General features: G+C 40.1%; 1 protein-coding gene across 1 annotated transcript in view; it reads right to left on the bottom strand.

Annotated features, from left to right (window-relative positions):
• The window catches only part of Cped1 (cadherin like and PC-esterase domain containing 1), a 269,206-nt gene that overhangs the window by 150,421 nt on the left and 94,883 nt on the right, over window positions 1-23,902 (bottom strand). Inside the window, exons 5-6 of the mRNA XM_055608217.1 lie at window positions 10,786-10,918; window positions 8,509-8,677 (exon numbers count right to left, since the gene is read on the bottom strand). Of these exons, the coding sequence (XP_055464192.1) occupies window positions 8,509-8,677; window positions 10,786-10,918 (302 nt within the window). The remainder of the gene's footprint in view (window positions 1-8,508; window positions 8,678-10,785; window positions 10,919-23,902) is intronic.

Genomic DNA, 23,902 nt, shown 5'->3' with positions numbered 1-23,902 from the left:
ATATATATATATATATATATATATATATATATATATATATATATATAATTTCAAGAAAAATAGAAGGGGGAGAATTTTAAAAGTGCATTGGCATGTACTGACACAAACATGTGCGCACGGGCGCACAGACATGCACACACATACTGTGCCACGCCACACATTTTCTGTGTCTTAGGACTGTCACCAAGATTATCCCACAGGTAGTCCCTCAATCTTGGACTAGATCTCTGCACCATAATTAACTTTTCTTTAGTCCTTACCCAGTCTGTGGTGTTAACAGCAATGGACAACACACTAAGACATTATCAGTTCATCTTACTTTTCAATATCTGTCAGCTGATGACATGCATTATGAAGAGATACTAGGTGGAAATTAACAAAATGCTTGCAAATTAATGATGTCATTTTGTGTGTGTGTGTGTGTGTGTGTGTGTGTGTGTGTGTGATAGAGTCAACCCCTAAATCATGCTCTCCCAAATTGCAGGTTTTGATCTTAGTATCACTTCTGAATTTACTTTTCTATTCCTGTAATAAAACACCAAGACCAAGGCAACTTATAGAAGGAGGGTTTATTTGGGCCTATGGGTTCATAGGGAGAAGAGTCTGTCCCACCACAGAGAGGAAATACAACAGCAAACAGGCTTAGCTGCTAGGGCTGAGAGCTGCTATCATCTACCACAAGCAGGAAGCAGAGAGTAAATTGGGAATGGAGCCCAATACCCCGGCCCCCCTCAGTGACATACTTCCTCTAGCAAAGCCACACCCCCTGATCTGATCCAAACAGCAGCACCAATTAGAGCGCATTCAAATGCCTGAGCCTATGGGGGACAGCGCATTCAAGCCATCACAGGATCAAAAGGTACCATTAATTCACATGATGGTGTTAGCCATTAATAAGCACTTTTTGAGAGTCCCTGGGACACTGTGTGGCTTTCTCAGACATAGAGTCATGGCCAGTCTTTCTAAAGTTGAGGGTCACATGCTAAAATTACCACATTTGGCTGAAAAAAATAAGCCATGAGTAATGTATCGTTTTCTTTCTATTTAGGATAATAATTTAAGATCAATCTCAAGAATTAATGAGCCTTCAAAACTATCTGACAAATCTTTTGTGGAATGAGGTTGGAAATGAATAAATGGGTAAAATGCTTTTGAGAAAATAAAATTACCATGAAAAGCATCAGTTATTTTGAATGCATGTGCTTTAAAATCAGATGCAGTTGTAAACTAATTAGTCTTTTTTTTCTATAGCAAACACACATTTGAAATCATAATAATAACACTGCAGTGCGCTGATTAGATCAGTCTTTTGTGGTTATTAATTATTTCCTCCTTGAACATCACTCCTACCTACTTAATGCTGATTATCTATGATTCCCACCCATAGAAAACCAGACTTAACATGAATACACGCTGCATTTTAAAGCGAACCCGAGCGGGAGTAGGCTAAGTAATACATCAACTCATTTTATAAACTCTTGGGAGCAAGCTTTCCTTCTCTTTGTTCACGATCTTCCTACAGACGACATAAATCTCTCAGGCCTTCTGAAGGGCCAGATGTTCAGGAAAAGCCTCTTACAAGGTCTACTCCACAGCCTTCAGTTTTAGACGTAAAAATGAAGATCAAAGAAGAACACTTGTTAAGGTTGAAAGCGTAGTGCGGCTTTATCACTGCTTGCAAAGACATTACTCATTTCCACCCTGAGATTGCACTAGCTGTGTCACCTGCATTAGCTGTCTCACCTGGCATTACCAGAGGCCGTGCATAAAGGCTGCTGACAAATGAGGCTAACTCCAGCCCTGAGACTGTGTGATACTTCCTAACGGAAAAAGGAATAAAGGATCTCTACATCCCTTGAAAAGGGACCTTGTAAGTGACGGTGGTCCCAACTCTGCTACATCCTGTGCTCTCCTGTTGACACACTTTGCAGAGTTCATTGATACACAAGGGAACTACAAGTAAGAGACAGGGAAGAGAGGTACCCAAAGCAGGGGTCAGCGATTAAGAGCCGATGAGTCAGCAGTTGCTTGCTTTAACTTTGCTTTCCATTGATGATTCTCTCTTGAGAAATGTCCACATCCCTCAGATTTTACCCTTTAAATCAAAGTGTCCAGGAATCTGGAAAATGACAGCAGTCTATTGCATTTCCTGGAAGGCAAATTATCAACTATGTGCCATTTACCTACATAATTTATACCATTGCAAAGTAGAATGGCTGGTCTTAGAGCAGTTAGGGGTAAAGTGGACTCAAGCAATTTCTTCACACAATCAAAAAAATTTAAATGAACTTTAATTCAATTCCACGAAGATGGATTGTCAAAAGATGATTATATTCAAGGACTATCTCCATATAAATTTGTACTTGACACCAAGTACATCAAATAAATTTATATCTGGTATCAAATTTATGATACCTGATCAATGACTTCATGTAGGTTATGTTTCAACTGGACAAAAATAAGGTTCTGACAAGCTTCCTGCCCAGAGGCACAAATCACGTTACATTACGTTTTCATCAAAACCGCCAACTGCAATCACAGGTGTAAAGAATCTTCCAACCTCATAAAACTGTTACAGACATCAGAGATTTCTCTCTGCTGGGCAACTCCTGATTTTGTGATTTACAGTGAATAAAGGGAGAACTCATGACTTTTTATTCTAAGAACCAATTCTAAATTTATGACATTTCTCACAGTTAATCTATGTGATTTGTGTGTGAAGACAGCTGCGGAGGCATCTAACTAAAAGTTACGGTTAGAAAGTCTGTAAAGGGCTCAACTTGGGTCCCTGGAAGCTTTGAAGGGAGGGGACAAGGTATTTTTGATAAAGAATTGCACAGTGTTGAATCTATTATATTCAAGAAAATAATAATGTCGTAACAGTGGCGTGTCTGATTATTTAAATTCATATGAAAGGGCACTATGAGGGAATGGTGTATTTGCCATTATCCTGTCCCTCGTTTTTCTACAACTCCTTCTGAGTGTGGACATCCTCAGAATTACTTAACAGTGCACTTCAATTTTAGAATATTTTCATCCTAAAGTGACTTTTAAAAGTTCAGGTTATAAGTCTTATTATTTCTCAAGTTTGCATGTCTTGATATTTTTTTCTCATGCTCCTAGAGTTTTCACAGATAAGGCATCCCAGGAGCAGGACTAATTGGGAATAAATGAGCTCACAGTGTTATCTCTTATTGCTTTTGTACTTTCTTAGCTGCTAGGATGTTCTATACACGGCCACTGATAACCAATTTAGTGGGCTTAGCTCTCTGAACAGTGCATAAATCACTGCTGATCTAAGGAAGTAATTCTGCCTCTTAATACAGAGGGCATGAACATGCCTGCATGTACACAAACATGTACACACACACACACACACACACACACATCTTGTGGAATTTAAGAACAGAATTAGCAGCATGCTAATATAACATGATCAGTCCTAAGCGGGTTTGTTTACATTTTGTCCTCCACATCGGCATGAAGGGGTTTCTGTGTATCTTTACACATCTGAAAACACCAGATGAAAATAGTATTTTACAGAATAAAAAAAAAAAAAAAAAAAGAAACTGATCAGCCAGATGACTATGACTTTTTGTTGCCAAGGCTAACTACTTCAGTGGAAGGATAAACAAACAGCACTCTTGTCTTCCGAATTCTGCTTCACCAAACATACTGTTGACCTGGTAAGGAAGCCACATGTTAGCTCAGAGCTCAGGAAACCATCCTACCTCACCCTCGAGCAGATAACAGTATCCTAGGAGGGATCAAGGAGGGTCTTCAGAAAGATAATTCCCAAGAAGAGAATGGAACTGCCAAAAGCTGTAAGCTTTCATGCGACACAGCCAAGGCTCACCTCGGTCTCAAGGACATGACAGAAAATGGAAAAGGAAAAAGTAGTGAATGAAGCAGGAAATGTAAAGAAAACTGACCCCTATGGATTCAGCTTCAGGGAGAGCGTAAATAAAACAATGGCTGGAAACCTATCATCTCTGGAGTCATTCCCACTGCACTGGCTAGAGTGGCTCCTTTGTAAGCAAAAAGGGAGAAAATACCCTTAAAAATCACCAGGATAATTAACAGCTTGGATTTCCTGTCAAGATAGTAAACTAGCATAAATAAAATGAGGCTGAGGCATGGGTTTGGTAACTGAAGAACAAGATTCAAAGACCTGTGGGAAAGGTATTCTGAAAGCAATTTTGAACAGGTTGAGCCTGTGGTCTCCATGGACAGGGAAGACTACGCATGCATGAGGTCACCTGAGAAGATCATTGAAAGGAAAGGACCCAAAATTTCCTGCTACCTTTGCTCTCTCTCTGTGTATGTATTTTTTCCCTCATGCTGCTGTTTCTCCCTTCTGAAGGATGCTGAGTGCAGACCCAGGATTTAAGGATAATGTCCCACTCAATTGAGTAGTTGAACTGTGTGGCCCACTTCTTCAGCTACTTATTTACCAATCATATGTGGCCCTTCGTTACTCTCAAATCCCAACCTTCACTGTCTTAGTATTCTATTGCTGTGAAGAGACCCTATGGCCAAGGCAATTTATAAAGGAAGCCATTCACTTGGGGGCTTGCTTGCAGTGTCAGAGGGTTGGTTTGTGATCGTCGTGTTTGGGGAGGGTGGTGGCAGGCAGGTAGGCACGGTTTTGGAGCAGTAGCTGAGATCTTGCATCCTGATCCTCAGGCAGCAGGCAGATAGAGAAAGACCGGGCTTGGTGTGGGTTTTTGAAACTTCAAAGTCCCCCTTAGTGACACACACCTCTCTCAACAAGGTCGCACTTCTTAATCCTTCCCAAACCGTTCTACCAATTGGGGACGAGGCATCCAAACTCCTGAGCCTTTGGAGGTCGTTCTCATTCGAACCACCACATTCCCATTCTTAGATTGCATAGTGACAGTCACAGTGTGCTTCCTCCCAGGCCTTTTCTGAATCCAAACATTTTGAATGGTAATGTAAATACCGTTTTATTTCCTTAGGTGAGGGCATGAGATGGGAGCCACTCCAAGCCTTTTTAGCCTTTTCTGAACTCTCGTTGGCTGGTTCCGCTCAGCTGTCTGGCCCAAACTCCTTGGCAAGCTGACTGATTCAAACTGGCGTTTCTTTTCTTTTTTTTTTTTTAATTTTCATTAATTACCCTTTATTCACTTTATATCCCCCCTGTAGCTCCCTCCTCCCCTCTCAATCCTACCCTCCCACCCCCTTCTCCACACATGCCCCTCCCCAAGTCTACTGATAGGGGAGGTCTTCCTCTCCTTCCTTCTGATCCTAGCCTATCAGGTCTCATCAGGAGTGGCTGCATTGTCTTCCTCTGTGGCCTGGTAAGACTGCTCCTGGCTTTTCTTAGCTTCTGACTGAATTGCTCGGCTTGGTGTCTGACTGAATTGTTCTGCCTGGCTCAAATTAATTTTGTCAATATGTTCTAATCTTCTGGCTCCTTCTATTTTACCTGGGGTATATCTTGTTCTCTCTGCAACCTATTTCTGTAAAGCTGTCTCAATAAAAAAAGCTCTCTCTGTGTTGCTCTCTTTCTGCTTCTCTGTCTCTCTCTCTCTCTCTCTCTCTCTCTGTGTGTGTGTGTGTGTGTGTGTGTGCTTCCCTTAAGTAGTGTCTCTTTCCTGTCCTGTTCTTGTGAGAGTTGGACATATCCTACCTCAGACTCATTCTGTCAGATTTTTCTCTGAGTTGTCACTTTGTCTGCCCTTCAATTAGACATCACTTTCAAACATGGCTGCTTCCTTCTATAAACTAACCTCATCTTCATCTTTTGAGGTTAAAGGTGCGTGCTAAAAATGTGTCTAAATTCCAGCCAGACCATACTATAATCCAGAGAGTGTCTGCATTCTACCTGAATCACATAGATCTAGAAGCTCTTTGAATGTGATCCCTTGCCAGAGCAGTCATGTTTAGAATTCCTCTACAGTGTAAAATTTAGAACAGGCAAATGACTGTCAGCACATCCTCACAGAGAATCAAAGTCATTCTTTAGGGCTTGGTACTCATACTCTCTTCTCACCTCTCCTCAGAATCGTACGGAAGGACTGGTCTTTCCCGAATACTATCCCAATGGGAATAAATAAATTCCCAGTAGTTAGCAAGAGGAGAAAGTAGAGAACATGTGGAAAGCACAGCTATCTCAACAAAAACGTAGCAAGCTGAATAACAATACTATGAAGTGAATTTTGAAGTTAATATAACCTTGATTATCATATTCCAGGAAATAATCAAATAAAAAAACAAAATGAAATATAGGAGAGAAATCACCAGCAGTAATATGAGGAAATGCAGTAAGATATTAATAGGAAAAAGCGAAACTTCAAGGGTGCCAGCATGTGTTATACGTACAGATTTAGAAGACAAGTCTAAAGCACTGTCCTGGAAATAAGTGCTTCCTGAAAGCACATGAAGATATAGAAAATATGAGAAAATATATACAGTAAGAACACAGGGCTGTCAATAGCTCAGCAGGCAAAGGAACTGGCCACGAAGGCTGGTGGCCTGAGTTTGATCCCTGGGACCCACTGTAGAAGGAGACAACTGACTCATGAAAGTTTTCCTTTGATCTTCACAAGTATGACATGGCTCTGGGCCCATGCCATACACATAAGCACACACTAATTATCATCATCATCATCACCATCATCAGATTACAGTACCAATGAAAGGTACCCGTGTAAAGGTAGAAGGGGAGAACCAGGTCCTGAAAGTTGTTCTCTGAGCTCCAGATATATTGCAAACACACACACACACACACACACACACACACACACACAAACACAAATGTAAGAAAGAGTAGAAACAGAAAGATCAAAATCCAGACAACAGAAAAAGAAAGGGGAGCGAAATCAGTGAGAAAAACATCATTTCAGGAGTATTGAACCGGCCTGGTATGGTGGAGAATGCCGGCAGTCCCAACATTCTAGAAGCTGATGCAGGAGGACCACAAGTTAGACTGAGAATCAGTCTCAAAATGAGGAAGTAAATGAATAACATGACAAGAAAATGAACATGACCAGATGCATTACACTAATGGCGACTTGCTGTGCATTACACATGACAGCTTTCAAAGTTACAGAGTATTTGCATCCTACAGTGAAAAGTGGGAAACTATGGTTTTCCTGAAATAAAAGGGAAACATACTAAGTGACAAGAAAAGATGGGAGGGATAAACCTTCCACAGCTTCCTGCCTGCTCTAACTAAGCTATGATAGTCATCTTCTCCTGCCTTCTAGAATTTGAGTTCTTGGTCCCCAGGCCTTTGACCTCACACCACTGACTTTCCCATCTATGCTTAAATGCTTGATGGATTTGTGAATAGTGTAATATGATTTGAAGACTATGATTCTCATCTGTCTATGCCCAGCTTCTACTGTTTGGCTTAACCATATGAAGCTGCGAAATTATTTTTTCGTTCAAAATGGCTGAAAATCAACAGTCGCATTTAATGTAAATCAATAGAAAGAGGGAAATGGGAATAATCCTGGCATGAACAGCTGCTGTTGTGGGAGACAACAGGGGATAAATCAGGTTGGACTCTACTCTTTAAAGAGTCACTGCTTATAGACTTGCAGTCACATGACTAGTTGAAGGTTAAGAAAGGTTTAAGGGTGTAGGGCATCGATTTGCTTCCTTAGAACATGAGCTGCTTCCAAGGCTGCAGAACACCTACGTCTATTCTAGGTGAGCAAGTTTTTCATTACAATGTTTAAACGAACAATCGAGTGTCTTCGTCACTAGAACACCCTTTTTGAGTTCAGAGCGTAATTGATGTAAGGTAAATTCAGAAAAAGAAATCCAATCACTCTTGAACCTCAAGACCATGAGCCGCACTGTGCATTTTTCTGGTTTCTTCCCAGTTTCTCCTGTCGTCACTGTGAACAGTGATTCTTGTGAAGTCAAAGTTTCCTCAAACTCTATCCAATGTGTTCACAGAAAACTTATTTTGAACCAAGTTAACCTGGGCTACCTCTTCTAACTGAACTTTTTGGATATATTAGTGAGCTCTTCCTCATTATCTTAGATGGCACAACTTGCCATATTAGGCATGCTTGATGGCTTTTCTTTCCACTGAGCAAATACTGTCAGTATTGACTGATGTAATGAAACAGTCATTGAGCTTCCAAAAGATGAAGCAGAAAGCGTAAAAACAAAATTGTATTTTCCATTTGTTACACTGACTATATTTTTTTCTTAAATAAATGGAAAGTCAGGAAAAATAGAACAGGCAAGAAGTAACTGGGTAATGTAGGTCAGAGAACAGAATTAAAATGGTTGGTTGAGGAGAGAAAAAAACAGGATGTGGCCTTCATGATCCTTGGTGAATTAAGCTATTTCCAGCTCATTTTGAACTTGCACGTATTAAGTGAAAATCTCTGCTCGCAGCAATAAAAAGATGCAATCTTTGTTCAAAGGGATTTGATAGCTGTAAAGGTCTGAGAATGGCAGCCCAGCCCATTTTACTTATCTTCATCGAACTGTGTGAAATCACATCTTCAGTAGGATCTTTACCTTGACAGTGAAACGTTTCCTCTTTGGTAGGCTCCATACGGTGCCAGTTGAATGGATGAACGCACGCAATGGCCTTAAGGAGGTAACCAACACATAGGCTTTAAGAATCACGGATAGCTCTTCTGCTCTGAAGATTGCTTCACGCGGAGCAAGGACGGTAGTCTGATTCCTAAATAAATAAAGAAGTAAAACAACATAGTACTGCAGTTAGAATTGAGTATGCTATGTGTGATGGACCTAAAGCTTGGTAAATTCCTCTCAACTCCCCTGGAGCCCAGCCTTAGCTGTGGGTTTCCAGAAACAATTGCGGCTGTGGATTTTTTTCTCACCACCAGGGGGTGCACGGGCACAAAGACGCACCATCAAATGGGTAGGTAGAGTTCTCTGCATTGTGAGACCTGAATCGAACAATTTTCCCCCAAAGGGAAACAGCACTTACAATTACGTTTAAAGATTTCTGAAAATTAAATTAGTCATATTGTCTGTGACCTCGGATTCATGGCACTGTTTGAGCAGAAGTGAATGCAGCTCGGGGGATGGACAGCCAACACTAACAATGGTCCAAACAGCCATATGGAAACCTATTATCTTATACATTTCATTTATGCGTACAGTTTTCACATGAGCAGGGTATGATGCTCCTCCCAGAAGCCACAGATCAGATTACAAAATAAAAAGCCCAGTGCACTGTGAGATACTTCCCTCGAGCTGCTGGTCAGGAGTGTCTAAGAGAGCTCCCAAATAACACGAACTATTGCCAGTGCTCTCTGTTACCCACCAGGACCTGATGGTAAGATTCTATTGCTGAACAGGCGACACATTTTGGTCACAGGACATGGAGACATCAAGTTGATACTAACCAGGAAGCTTCCTTCTCCACTGGCCAGCTTTTGTGGGGCTGGAAAGTGTTATATGTAGGTTCCGTGGGCAGGGGAAAGTCATCAACAATCCTACACACTAGTGAACCCTGTGACCAGGGTGGCAAAATACGCCCATAAAGAGCAATAGTGGCATGAATGATACAGGGATAGGGTTAGGGTTAGCTAGCACTTTTTGCTTGGATGCGGCGTGTTCCACGGGAGGAAACGGATTCCTCGCACTGTCAATCTGGCCAGGAATCTGCCTGGAGAGCTCACAGGCTCCAGGGTTAGACCTACTACTATTTTGTTAAATGGACATAGTATCAAACTGATCTCTAAACGCCCATACCCTTAGATTAGTGTAGTTCTCAAACACCATCAGACAAGTTTCTTTGTGCCGTGGACAGTACTTAAGATAGAAATTCATGGCTGGTCAAAGTGCAGAAGGTAAGTGTCAATGCGGTTCTTGGTTACAAACGAGACATCTATGCTATCCCTACCCCGTGGAAGAAGAGAGAGGAAGACCATAAAACTGTGCGTTCATGAACTGGCAGAAGCTGTGTTCTCTTCCCTGGACCTGCATAAGATTCAGCTGTTCAACAGTCCGACATGAATCAGGGAAGGTCTGACTATCTCCCACCCCTAGCCGAGGAGCTATTGATGGCTGATGGCTAATGAGGGAGAGAGAGTCCGTTTCCGTCGAGAGTGTGGCCCCTGATAGGTTGCTTGAGCTCCAGGGGAAAGCGCCACAGTTGTAACTGTATAGTTAGTACAAACTGAACATGTGGTTATTTAAAAAATGAAGGCATGAAAGTGTTGGGGTGGGGGCAGGGGGAGATGACTGAAAGATCTGAGAGGAGTTAGGAGGAAGAGAAGGGAGAGACTAGGATCAAAACACATTGTACGAAATTCTCAAAGAATTGATACAAATATTATACTTAAAATACCCTTCCCTGGAAATACCTTGGACAACTTCATATCCTTTCTTAGATCGTAGTTGTCATAAAAATTTAATAGCTAAGAAAAACCCATTCAGGCATACTCAAAGACTAAAGCAATGTCATGCAGGTATAAAATAGGAGTTAAATTTTTATAGTTTTACATTGTCAAGGTTCTAAATTCAATTTACATTAATGTAACTTACTAGCTAAGAGTCTAATTTACCCAAATGTTTATTCTACAGCAGCAGAAATTTGAATTAGCCTAGGAGAAAGTCAATGATGATATTCCATCTTAAGACACAAAACGGAGTGCTCTTTTGAGTGGGGCCTGGCAACTCGCCACGTTGAAACCTCCCACCCTGCCCCATCTCAACGTCCCGGCTCTCAAGTCTGCGCTCTAGGGTTTTTTGTTTGTTTGTTTGTTTCTTGCTTCCTATAGTATATGCTGGATAGAACATTCCACGTGATTATCTTACAACTGTTCGAGTCGCCAGTCCCCCGGTTTCCGTAGGTGTGGCTTCGCCGCTTCCGAGCCATGGCTGGAAGCACTCCACTGTGACCGGGTCCCCTGATCCTGGCACACAGAGGGACTCACTGGAAGTTGCAATTCTGAAAAGAGTCACAAGCAAAAGACAGTCATTCCTGATGGTTCCTGGAATTGCTTCCAGACTAGAGCTTGCTGCGTCAAAGCTACAGACAGGGTCCATCCCTCCCCGTTGTGAAGCCAGGCTGGATCTAGGAAGTAAGAATGCATGATCAGTGGAGGACTTTGTTTTGGAGGGATTCTTTGTTTTTCGTCCCCTTCCCCCTTGCCCCAACCAGAAAAACAACCATAATAACTAGTTCTCAATTTGCTTGCTCAGAAAAAAAGGTACCTTCACCTCCACTGCTAGTGATGTTCTCTCACAGAAAGGTAGCTGGAGTTGCTGGCTGTGCTCTGAACAGCACTGAGAAAATGAGCTGATTTCCATACAACCTCTTGCAGACTTAAGTTAGCTAAGCCTCATGACTTTGGAAACTTCACAGGCATCCTTAGCTATTTAAGAAAGATTTAAGTTTACGCAAAGGAAGAATAGCAATGTCTTATTTCAGAACAGTTACAGTGAAATGTTTCAAAAGTGAAAACGTTGGATTCACTTAGTAGTCCTGGATATTAGGGAAAGCTACAGAATAAAGTAAAAAAATCCTCCCCACATCAGAAGTGAATGCTTACACATCAGCTTTTGAAATGTAGAGAGACACGGGGTCCAGAAGCATTTTAAATGGATACAATTGGGATAAATACCAGTGTAACATACATACATAGGTGTTTGTTTTTTAAATTCTTCAAGAGATACACCCTAACGGTTCATGGCTAGATTATTTCTCAAGTTTATGTAGAATTGCCCCATTCACACTTGTGAGTGGCTTATAGTAGTCCATTAGGTAATATAGGATTTCTTTTCTGCTGTGCACTTGTTTCTGCACTTATGCTCCCTTTGTTATTTTCACAGCATTGTGATGAACATTCTCATGCGTCTATTTTGGTACACCTCTGCAAGTTTATCCAGTTTCTTCTAGGCAAGTAAATTTACCAGGTCAATGGATAAATGCACTGTAACTTTGTTAGACATTATCAGATTAACTTTTTTGAAATAAATTATCCCAATATTCCGATCTACACTCTATCCAAGAGTGTTTGGGAGCTGTGTTACTTCCAGGTCACAATGCTTTATTTGTAAGTCAAGCAATTTATCCAGGTCTCAAAATGGAATGAAGCCTTTAAATTATTTTCCCCTTGTGCACACTCCATCAATACTAACATAGTCTAATTTAAAACATTTCACACTCTTAAGCAGAAGTCACAGAAGCAGAGCTGTTTGATTCATTCCCATATCTTATTATTTAGCACAGTGTGACTTTGTGAAAAAAAGTGCTGATGACCTATTAGTAAGGCGTCCCGACTGATGAAGTTCCATGTATCATAACAATGGAATCGGAGTTATTCAAATTGATTTGGTTTTGAAGTTGACAAATGAAGAGCCTTAGAAGGTCATTTACAACCTTAAAATGTTTTATTACATCCTCCCTCCCATGTGTGTGTGTGTATGTTGTCTAAGGACATCTTATAAAATTAGTTCTTTTCTTCCAGCATGCATATGAGTCCCAGGGCCTGAACTCAGGTAATCGGGCTTGGAGGCCCTTTACCCCCTGAGCCATCTCACTGGCCTGAAAAAATCACAACATTGAAAAGACTGAACAAAAAAAATCTGGGCACAGGAGTCTTTTCTGAGGCTGATACTCCAACCAAGGACCATTCATGGATATAACCTAATATCCCTGTTCGGATGTAGCCCATGGCAGCTCAGTATCCAAGAGGTTTCCCTAGTAAGGGGAACAGGGACTGTCTCTGACATGAGCTGATTGGTCTGCTCTTTGATCCCATCCCCCTGAGGGTAGCAGCCTTACCAGGCCGCAGAGGAAGACAATGCAGTCAGTCCTGGTGAGACCTGATAGGTTAGGGTCAGAAGGAAGAGCAGGAGGACCTCCCCTATCAGTGGACTTGGGGAGGGGCATGAGAGGGTAAGGTTGAGAGGGGACAAAGGAGGGGGCTACAGCTGGGATACAAAGTGAATAAACTGTAATTAATAAAAAATAAATAAAATTTTAAAAAGAAAAGTCAAAAATAAAGATAAAAAGAAAAGACTGATATGGAAGCCAGGTATGCAGCCTAGTAGTAGAGCATGTATTTAACATGTATATGACCTTGGGTTCATTCCTTAGCCATGGGGGAAGAAAATCTAAAATGTTGATTAAATTCCTCAGACTTGTAAAAAGAAAAATAAATGTTCTCAATGAAAATTGCACTGAATATACTCATTTATCAAAAATTATTTACTAGGGCAAATTGCATCTCTGCAGAAGAGCTCATTTGTAGCTCTCTTTGATGGGACATGAGAAGAGTGTCATTGACTAATTTTCCCCCACCTTGCCACAAAAAGTCCAGCATTTGAAGTCTAAGCACAGTTGAGTTTGCAGAAGCAAGACAGCCTAGTTTTTCCAGGCTAATATCCCAATGGTGTTGTGAAAGGAGTGCCAGAAAGAAAAAGAGAAAGAAAAAACAAAACAGCTTTGTCTCCTTTTTCTGGTTTATTTCAAGTGTGGAAATATATACGATGCTGGAAGAGTTAACGTGAGAATTGTCAAGAATGTGTAAAGATCATTCATTGGCCCCTGAAACTACAACAAAACAACAGAACATAATAATGATTAAATAAAGCTTATAGTAATTTTTAAAATTTATACATAAGTTGATAAACTCCAGCTTCCTCTATGTTATTTCAGGCTTGCTGATGGTAATAATTTATGATTCTTAAAAAAAAAAACAAAAAAAAAACTTTTGTCATTAGTTATACCTTGATATCTAAATGGACTCTTATTTGAGTATGGAGAAAATGGGCAAAATCTTCATTAATATGTAAAAACGCTGTCATATGTCATGGGAATGTTATAAAAGGTTATGAACATAATTATCGTATGTTACATAATGGAATAGATACGTGTGGGAGGTTCCTTTCAGACTTTTTATTTGGCGAATCCACCCAAAGTTCTTTTAATAGGTCAGTCAACCTACTTCCTCTCTGTTCTACTTCCTCCCTCGGAAGGCCTAGACACATTCAGAAAGCCTACAAGTCTCCCCACAGTACAGCTGAAAGTAGCTCTGTTTTCTTGTTCTTTTGTTTGTTTGTTTGTTTATGTTTTTGTTTATGTTTTAAGGAATTTGGGAGATGAGGCTCTGTCATATGGGTAGTCTTCCAAATAATTCTCTAGTGCATTGACATCGGATGGATGAAATGTTTCAGAAACAACTAAATGTGAAATGCCTTGTGTACATCTGTGAGGTTTTTCTGCCCATACTAGATGGCGTGTATAACAGACTCAGATGTGAAATACTATCTAGTGAGCAGTGCTGGGCTTTTATTTATTGCCTACTCTCAGCTTATTTCAGAGAGCACTGAAGCCTGTAAGCTTACTAGGCACCTGGAGTAAAACTGGACCATTTGTTAGGGATGCGCCAAGACTGCCTTTTAACATATGGTGGAATATGACTGAGGTGCTGGTATATGACCAGGGAGACTGAGCCAAAGTAAGAGGTCTATCTTTGCATTTCTTTCAGATTTCTACTCCTGCCAAACAACAAAGGGCTTGTGACACGGCCAAGTAGCCTTCTAGATTCCAGAATGTAAACCCCACAAGTCTGAGTTGTCTGTACTAAAAAAAACAATGGAGTCCCATCCTGGGTGCTCCTGTCAGCAATGAAATAGTTTGGAGGAGTTTAGCCAACTTGAGGTTACAAATCAAAATGTTACCCTAATGAAGTAAAAATACTTCCTTTGGTTCGTAATTCCTCCTGTTCTCTGTAGCATGTAATTATATACAGCTCAGGTAAAGACTAAACACTGAAAACATGTGTACTGGGAAAGATTAGCTGCCAATTTTCTGGTGTATTTGATTTAATGTTTTGCCCCATGGCTAGTAATTAATATGAAAGTAATAGCAAAAGTATAATTATGTTTCGCAAACATTTGGATGTTGTCTTGCATTTCTTATTAAGAAAATAAATATAGTGTTTTGTATTTTACATTTCCAGTAAAGATAAAACTCCTTGATTGGTAATTAATAATAATTTGAGATTAAAAGTATAAATAAGTATAGCTATAAGAATACTAATTGCTGCTCCTGCTTGCGGGCATTGACAAATCTTAATGCTTGACTAGCAGGTATAAAACCTATGAAAATATAACCTCAAAATTCAAATGCATCACAAACATGACTTTAAAAACACGCAAGTTGAAGTCATATCCAGATATAACTTCTATTGTTATCACAAGCAAAGACTACAGATAGAGGGGCACACATATTTCCAAGGCAAGGAAGATAGGGAATAAATGACCCACAGTTTTCTCCTCCTGAGTCCAAGCTCTGGCTCGGACCCAAGGCCAAGTAAACCACATTGATGTAGGCTGTGAAAGGCAGCCATCTGGAGAAAGGCATAGAGTGAACTTTATAGATGGAGGTGATCCAACACAAATACCACACTTGGAAAAGGGGAGCTGGGTCCCCAGCTCACCTAGCCATATGTACATGAGTTCACGTGTAGGGGAAGAACGAAAGAGAAGTAATGTTACCTTGACCTCCAACAAGAGTATTTACATAGGGCATCAGAATGTGGCTTAGACTGAGCCATATTAAATTGCCTTTTGTTAGGGAAAAACAGTAGACTATTGATTGATCAAATATCAGCAAGTGCAGAATGGTCAGCACAATGTTTCTTCCCCTACATTGTAGGACCTTCTGGAGAACAAGAATGGAAAATGTATAATCCGTTAAGATTGAATGCATGGGCACAGGAGCATTATGGAAGAGTGGACAGAAAGATGCTAAGAGTCAGAGGTCAAAGAACAGCTGGGGGAAACAGTGTCTTCTGTCATGAGTACCATGACAGGCTCATAAACTCACAGAAGCTGTGATAGTCTGCCCAAGACTTGTGCAATTTCAAGTCAGTCGACATTCCAACAAGAATGCAGGAGGGCCTCAGGAGCTGCTACCTCTAGCTGAACAGCAATTGATAGTGGATGGATTCTAGGAGAGGGAGAGTCAGCTTTCTTTTAGGGTGGCCCCTGATAAGTCCACCACGTTCCAGTGGGCAGCCCCACACTGCTACGTGTATTGTGGGCATATGGCTAGCACTAATTGGACATAGGACCATTTGGAAACTGGAGGAGTGAGAGTGAATCCAGGAGGAGCTGGGGGTAGGTGGGGAAGGAGTGAGCATGATCAAAATAAATTGTATGAACATATACAGATAAAAAAAGAGTTTTTTAAAAATAACAAAAATGAAAACTAATTTTAGTAAGAACACATAATCATTCTACCTGCCAACAAAACTATCGATAGCTTGGACACCTGGGGATAAAAAAGGGGTGACCCTGAAGTCACTTGCGAGTGTCTGGCATCTTTGTAAGCAAAGGAGAAACAGTCCAAGTCTCCTATAAGATAAGAAATATCCTCACCTCTTAATTTATTCCAGTCTTTGAATAATGATAAAAAATCACAGTCATGAAGCATAGTGGGTGAAGAACAAATGTTTGCTAAGTGGGTAACTAGATAGTAGCTAAGGTCATTTACAAGTTAGTTTTCTAGACTTTCTGGGTATAAAATTGTCACTCCTGATAAATGACATATGTGACTTAATGGGGAGTTAAAGGGTGAGAGCCCATTGGCTAGGACTGGAATGTCATCTTGCTTTGAATTTAACACACTGTGCTAATCATGAGCATGCCACAGGGCCAACCATCTGCCCTTCTACTTGTATGAGTCCCAGTAGCCTTATGAGAAAGAGATTACAGATGAACACTCAGAAAAGATATTTGAGAAATATCAGTCAGTCGTCCTTCCACTTCCTCATAATAGTACAAAGCAACACGGAAAATGTCCACAGGTAGGCTCAAGTTCAGAACATTGGCAAGTGATTGACAGTTAGAGAGGAGGGATGCTGGGCAGAAAAAGTAGTGTTGGCTCACAGGATTAGTAGCTCTACAAAGGCAGTGGTTCTGTTGTTTTGTTTTTAATTTTCCATCTATTATCTGTCTGCTGTTAAACACAGGCTGGCACATAATATAGGATCAAATAAATATATGCTTAATAAGTGAACTAATATTTTTTCTTACACAGATCAGCAGACATATGGATTGGTCACAGGGGTTAAAAAGAAACACAGAAAAATAATAATAAAAATGCTAGATCCATATTTTTCACCCTGCACAAAACTAAAGTCTAGGTGGATCAAAGACCTCAACATAAAACCAGATACACTAAATCTGTTAGAAGAAAATCTGGGGAAGAGCCTTGAATTCATTAGCACAGGAGACAACTTCCTGAACAGAATACCAACAGCACAGGCTCTAATAGCAACAATCAATAAATGGGACCTCATGAAACTGAAAAGCTTCTGTAAAGCAAAGGACACTGTCATCAGAACAAAATGACAGCCTACAGACTGGGAAAGGATCTTCAACAACCCTATATGTGACAGAGGTCTAAGATACAGAATATATAAAGAACCAAAGAAGTCAAAAAGCAACAAATCAGGTAATCCAATTAAAAAATGGGGTACAGAGCTAAACAGAGATTTCTCTGCAGAGGAATATCAAATGGCAGAGAAACACTTAAAGAAATGCTCAACATCCTTAGTCATCAGGAAAATACAATTCAAAACGACCCTGAGATTTCACCTTATACCCACGAGAATTGCCAAGATCAAAAACTTAAGTGACAATACATGCTGGAGAGGATGTGGAGAAAGGAGAACCCTATTCCATTGTTGGTGGGAATGTGAACTTCTACAACCACTTTGGAAATCAATCTGGCCCTTTCCCAGACAATTAGGAATAGTGATTCCTCAAGATCCACCTATACTACTCCTAGGCATATGTCCAAAAGATGTTCATGTTCACAACAAGAACATTTGCTCAACCATGTTCATAGCAGCTTTATTTGTAATAGCCAGAACCTGAAAACAACCCAGATGTTCCTCAACTGAGGAATGAATACAGAAATTGTGTTACATTTACACAATGGAATACTACTCAGCAATTAAAACAAGGAAATCATGAAATTTGAGGGCAAATGGTGGGATCTAGAAAAAATCATTCTGAGTAAGGTATCCCAGAAGGAGAAAGACACACATGGTATATACTCACTTATAGACATTATATTAGGCATATAATGTAGGATAAACATACTAAAATCTGTACACCTAAAGAAGCTAAGCAAGAAGGAGGACCCAGGTTAAGATGATCAATCCTCATTCAGAAAGACAAATGGGATAGACATTGGAAGAAGGAGAAAACAGGAAACAGGACAGGAGCCTACTACAGAGAGCCTCTGAAAGACTCTACCAAGCAAGGTAGCAAAGCAGATGCAGAGACTCATGGCCAAATTTTGGGCAGAGTTCAGGGAATCTTATGAAAGAAGGGGGAGATAGAAAGACCTGGAGGGAACAGGAGCTCCACAAGGAGAGCAACAAAACCAAGAAATCTGAGATTGATACTCCAACCAAGGACCATGCATGGAGAAATCCTAGAACCCCTGCACAGATGTAGTGTCCAAGTGGGTACCCTAGTAAGGGGAACAGGGACTATTTCTAACATGAACTCAGTGTCTGGCTCTTTGATCTCCTCCCCCTGATGGTGTAGCAGCCTGTCCAGGCCACCAAGGAAGACAATGCAGTCAGACCTGATGAGACCTTATAGGCTAGGGTCAGATGGAAGGAGAGGAGGACCTCCCTCTCAGTGGACTTGGAGAGGGGCATGGGAGGCGATGAGGGATGGAGGGTGGGATTGGAAGGAAATGAGGGAGGGGGCTACAGCTGTGATACAAAGTGAATAAACTGTAATTAATATTAAAAAAAAGAATAAGCAAGCCAGTATCTGGGAAGTTCAACTAAAGCTGTATGCTATTAACTTGCTATTGTCCAGACTTAAAACATGTGTTTAAAATGGAGGGAATAGTTTCATCTTTCTACCGCAATGTGGGTTTTCTAAGGTTAGGAAGTATATTTTCCATACCAAGATGCTGCAAAAATAGCACCCAGGTAATCTCACTAAGAGGACAAAGATTACCAACTCAGAGAACAGTTATTTAAGGCTAACTGGCCTACTAACTGTAAAGAAGTTTGGAATCCACAGAGATCACAGTAACCCACAAAAAGTCATTTGCTCATGGCCAAGAGCAAGGTTTTACACAGGGATACCATGAATGAACTTAATTTAGGACCAAAGTTTCACTCGTTTTACCAAGCAGATGGACCTTGGGTCTGAGAAGACATGAGTGAAGCCAGTCAAGAGGCACATTCTGATTTGTCCAACATGTTAGTGAATTGTCACTAACTAATATTATTTCCAAAAAAAAAAATATTTAACAAATAGCATTAAAAGGTACATTTTCGAAAATACATTGGTTAATAATGTGATTAATATTTAATTCTTCAGCCTTTCTAAGTTGAGTGTCTTTACCTAAAATAATAATAATAATAATAATAATAATAATAATAATAATAACAACAACAGAGGTCTTAGGAGATGGCACAGAGGTTAAAGAACAATAGCTGCTCTTGCAGAGGACCCAGGTTCAGTTTCCAGCATCTACATCATAGACCTCAACCACTGTGACTTCACTTCCAATGCCGCCTTCTTTTCACCTCCACAGGCAGGAGTCATATATATATATAGTGCATGTATGTAAATACAGGCAAAATACTTGTATGTAACAAAATAAAAATAATTATTAAAGTAGTAATAAAATTATCTACTTCACAAGAATGAATGGCAACACAATCAAATACAAAATTTTCTTAAAGTGCTTTGCATAAAATTTGCATATATTAAACGCTCAAAAATCACTAAGTTGGGACTAGAGAGATGACTCAGCAATTTGAAGCCTGAACTGCTCTTGAAGACAGGTTCGGTTCTTAGCACTGATGTCAGGAGGCTCACAAGTGCAGATAGCTCCTTCTCCAAGGCCATCCAGCACCTCTGGCTCCAGCCCTGCACTCACATTCACATCACTTACGTGCACACATTATTTAAAAACATGATAAATAGTTACTATTAGTGAGAATTACAGTATTGTTTATAATATTCTAGAAACTCTCTAACTTTTAAAACTACCAAGTACAGTAAAATGTTATTTCTTTTTATCTTATTCTATACTCTAATGTTCCCCATTCTGTGCTCTGATAGTCACTGTCAGTCAAAGGCTGTTAAATCTTTCATGGAAATATTTGTTTTATATGTTTATTTGTTTGTTTGTCTTGTGAGGTTGCTCTACAGCTCTGGGTGTCCTGAAACTCAGTATGTAGACCAGGTAGGCCTCAAATTCACGGAGACCTTCCTGCCTCTGTCTTTTGAGTGCTGGGATTAAAAGCATGTGTCACCATGGCCAGCCTTGATTATTTATTTATTTGTTTGTTTACTTATTTATGTGTGTGATATGTACACATGTGTTGCTTAAAAGTACCCACAGAGGCTATTGTAAGCTGCTCAACATGGGTGCTGGGAACTGAACTCTGATCCTATTCAAGAGCAGCGCTCTGAATTGCTGAGCCATCTCTCAGGACTCATGGGAGTCTTAATCACCTACCCTCTGCCCACAGTCTCATAAGAGCAAAACGGGAAATATGTATAACAAGCATGAGTTGACCAACCAACACGGCATCTCTGTTCATGAGTGCCAACAACACAGATCTAAAGAGAACTCACTTCTAAATGGATCCGTAGCAAAATGTCTGAGACAAATGCATGTCATCATTTGGGATTTTTCATACTCCAAATGCATTGAATTCTTAAAAAAAAAATCTTTATTTTCATCTTATGAAAGTAGCCTTAGTCAAAATGTCTAAGAGAATGAGCACAGCGAACACATAAAGGTATTACTAGGACATATTTCTGTCCTTATTTGAGCATCTCACAGCTAATTTCTCAAGGTCTGAAATCATTTCACTACTGTGTATGACACAGGTGTACAGAGGAGGCTCATGATGGTGCCAGATATCTTTCTCATGCTGTTATCGTATGAGGACATGCCATTCCACAGAGACACATCATACCAAACTCCAACATCAGAGTCTTTGGGAGAGAAGCATAGCATGCACTCTGTTATAGAAATGAGGTGTAATCCATGTCCCGAGGAAAGTGGAGACACAATTTGATCTGTAAAAAACGACCAGCTCAATGACACAGCAATGTGCTTTAAAGGAGTAGTCATTGCACAAAATCCCCACCAACTAACCAATCCATCAGTCACATGCCTGTCAAGCATGTAGCAAATGCAATCTGTAAGTGCCTTCTTTCAGTTCTTTTTCAGAAGTGTCAAAGTCACACAGTTCTACAAAACCAATTTTCCCCATGGACTCCTCTATGTTTTGACCATGACAACATAAGAACCTCGAATCCCACTCATTTTCCCTGGTAATAAAAGCTGTGTCTAGACTACCACTTCAATTTTCTTGCCCTGTGATTTCACTGCAAAGACCAAACAGCATGAAAGATGGTTTTATTACTTTATGGCAGCTTAATTTTCCTTTCATGTTTTTCTACATGAATTTTACAGAAGACAATTTAAAAAAAAAAAAAAGAAAAGAAAATGCTTGAGTACTCCAGCAAGGCCCAAGATGAATAATTTAACATAAATTAATGAGCATCATTAATAACAATTTGAAACCCAGCTTCCAACAAATATTAATACATAAGAGTCCAGTAAATATGACAATAAAGTAGATGCCTAAATCCACCTGCTGTAGAAGAAGTTAATCACTTTATTAATATCAAACCATTTCCCTCAGGACACATTTTCTGTAGTAAATCATGAAATATATTGATTTGATTTGCGTCAGAATAATTAATGGCTTACTAGAATCTGCAACAGTAATTATAAATTCTTTTTAAGTACAGTATAGTCAATAATAATTTAAATGTAAGATACAAACACTGTGGCTAATGGTCACTATTTAATGAAACCAGGCATTATCATAGTCCTTAACGGCATATCCACAAGGTATTTCCCTGTAATTTTTACACCATATTTTAGTATTTTAAAATGTACAGTGTTACTATCATGTAGCTTCTCTGTTTGTATATTGTTTGCAAATAAAGGTATTCAATTTAGCCAAGTTTTTTTTAATGATATCAATGTTTTCATAATTTTTGACTCCCAGGAGAAGATAAGAATACAGAAGACCCAGAGAGTTGCAACAGTTGACTAAACGAAGTCTCAATGGGCAATAGGGACTTAGGCTCCAGAAATGGGCCAGGAGCATGGAACACTCCAGGAAAGCAAACAAATACAGAATTACTAAGCTGGCTTATCCTGAGGTTCCTTCCTGGAAATCAATCAGCCAGTGGTGTGATTGGAATATGTGGGAGTTAGGTTTGACTGTTTAGCATTGGAGGACAGGAATGGATTCTTTTTTTTTTTTTTTAATTTTATTTTTTTCTTATCAGTTACATTTTATTAACTCTGTATCCCAGCTGTATCCCGCTCCCTCATTCCCTTCCAATACCGCCCTCCCTCCCTCATCTCCACCCTGCCCCTTTCCAAGTCCACTGATAGGGGGAGATCTCCTCCCGATTCATCTGATCCTGTTTTATCAGGTATCTTCAGGACTGGCTGCAAAGTCCTCCTCTGTGGCCTAAGAGGACTGCTCCTCCCTTGGGGAGTGGGGAAGTCAAAGAGCCAGTCATTGAGTTCCTGTCAGAAATAGTCCTTGTTCCCCTCACTATGGGAAGCCAATTGGTTACTGAGCTACCATGGGCTACATCCGAGCAGAGGTTTTAGGTTATATCCATACATGGTCCTTGGTTGCATGTCAGTCTCAGAAAAGACCCTGTGCCCAGATATATTTGGTCCTTGTGGAGCTCCTATCCTTTCCCCATCAGACTAACTCCCCTTCTTTCATATGATTCCCTGCACTCTGCCAAAGGTTTGGTTATGAGTCTTTTTATCTGCTTTGAAAACACTGCTAGTTAGAGTCTTTCAGATATGTTCACTAGACTCCTGTCATACATTCAATGCACATCCCATCTGTCTTTCTAAATGAGGATTGATCAACATAATGAAATCTATACACCTAAAAAAGATAATCAAGAGAGTGGACATGGGGCAGGAATGGATTCTAACAGACTGAAGACAGGAGGTCATGAGACAGAAGCCAGCCACACCCTAGCCTGGCTTCCTGAAACTGAGTCTGTGTCCAACCTTAGCTGATGAAGAGGATAGCCAGTCTAGCACTCCTGCTATTTCGTGCACAAATTCAGTGATGCAAAAGTGGAGGCAGATACTCTTTAAAAACATTAGGCCATCCAAAATTTGAATTTTTCTCCAATTATCTGAATTATAACCTCTGATGTTAATTTGTTTCTTTTCCAAAAAGAACTTAAGCTAATTAGTGAAATTCAAATAACTATTTCTATGTGGATGTTTTTTAAATCTTCCTCAGAAACTTTTCATCTCATGTACTGACAAAATATATCTATTCTGTATATATTGCGTTATTAAAGTCGTATCCATAGATTTGCCACATCCAAAGCCTGGCTGTCAGGTTTAGTTTTGTTTTTTTGTGATACTAGGGTTGCTTGCACGCTTGTCAAACACTCTACAACAGCGCTACATTCCAGCCTTCTTTTTCATTTTTTTTAAAATTTGGAGACAAAGTATTATTAAGCTGTTTAAACCAGGCTTAAACTGAGTCTGTAGCACGGTGTAACCCTGACTTTGTGATCTTCCTGCCTCCTCGGCCTCCTGAGCAGGTAGAATTCCGGTTAACACTGCTTATTGCATGTGCCTTGCGTTAGTTTATTTTATATTGTCAACTCTACACAACCTAGAGTCATTTGGGAACGGAGAACTTCAACTGAAGAATTGCCTTGATCACACTGGCTGCGAGCGTGTCCGAGGGTACTATATTGATTGCTAATTGATGGGTGTGCCCAGGTGGCTCTATGCTCGCTCTATCTATCTATCTATCTATCTATCTATCTATCTATCTATCTATCT

The sequence above is a fragment of the Psammomys obesus genome, unplaced genomic scaffold, assembly GCF_907164565.1.
Source record: "Psammomys obesus unplaced genomic scaffold, mPsaObe1.curated_primary_1811, whole genome shotgun sequence".
Taxonomy (NCBI): Eukaryota; Metazoa; Chordata; class Mammalia; order Rodentia; family Muridae; genus Psammomys; species Psammomys obesus.
The sequence above is the reverse complement of the archived record's forward strand: the minus strand, read 5'-3'. Positions and strand labels throughout refer to the sequence as shown.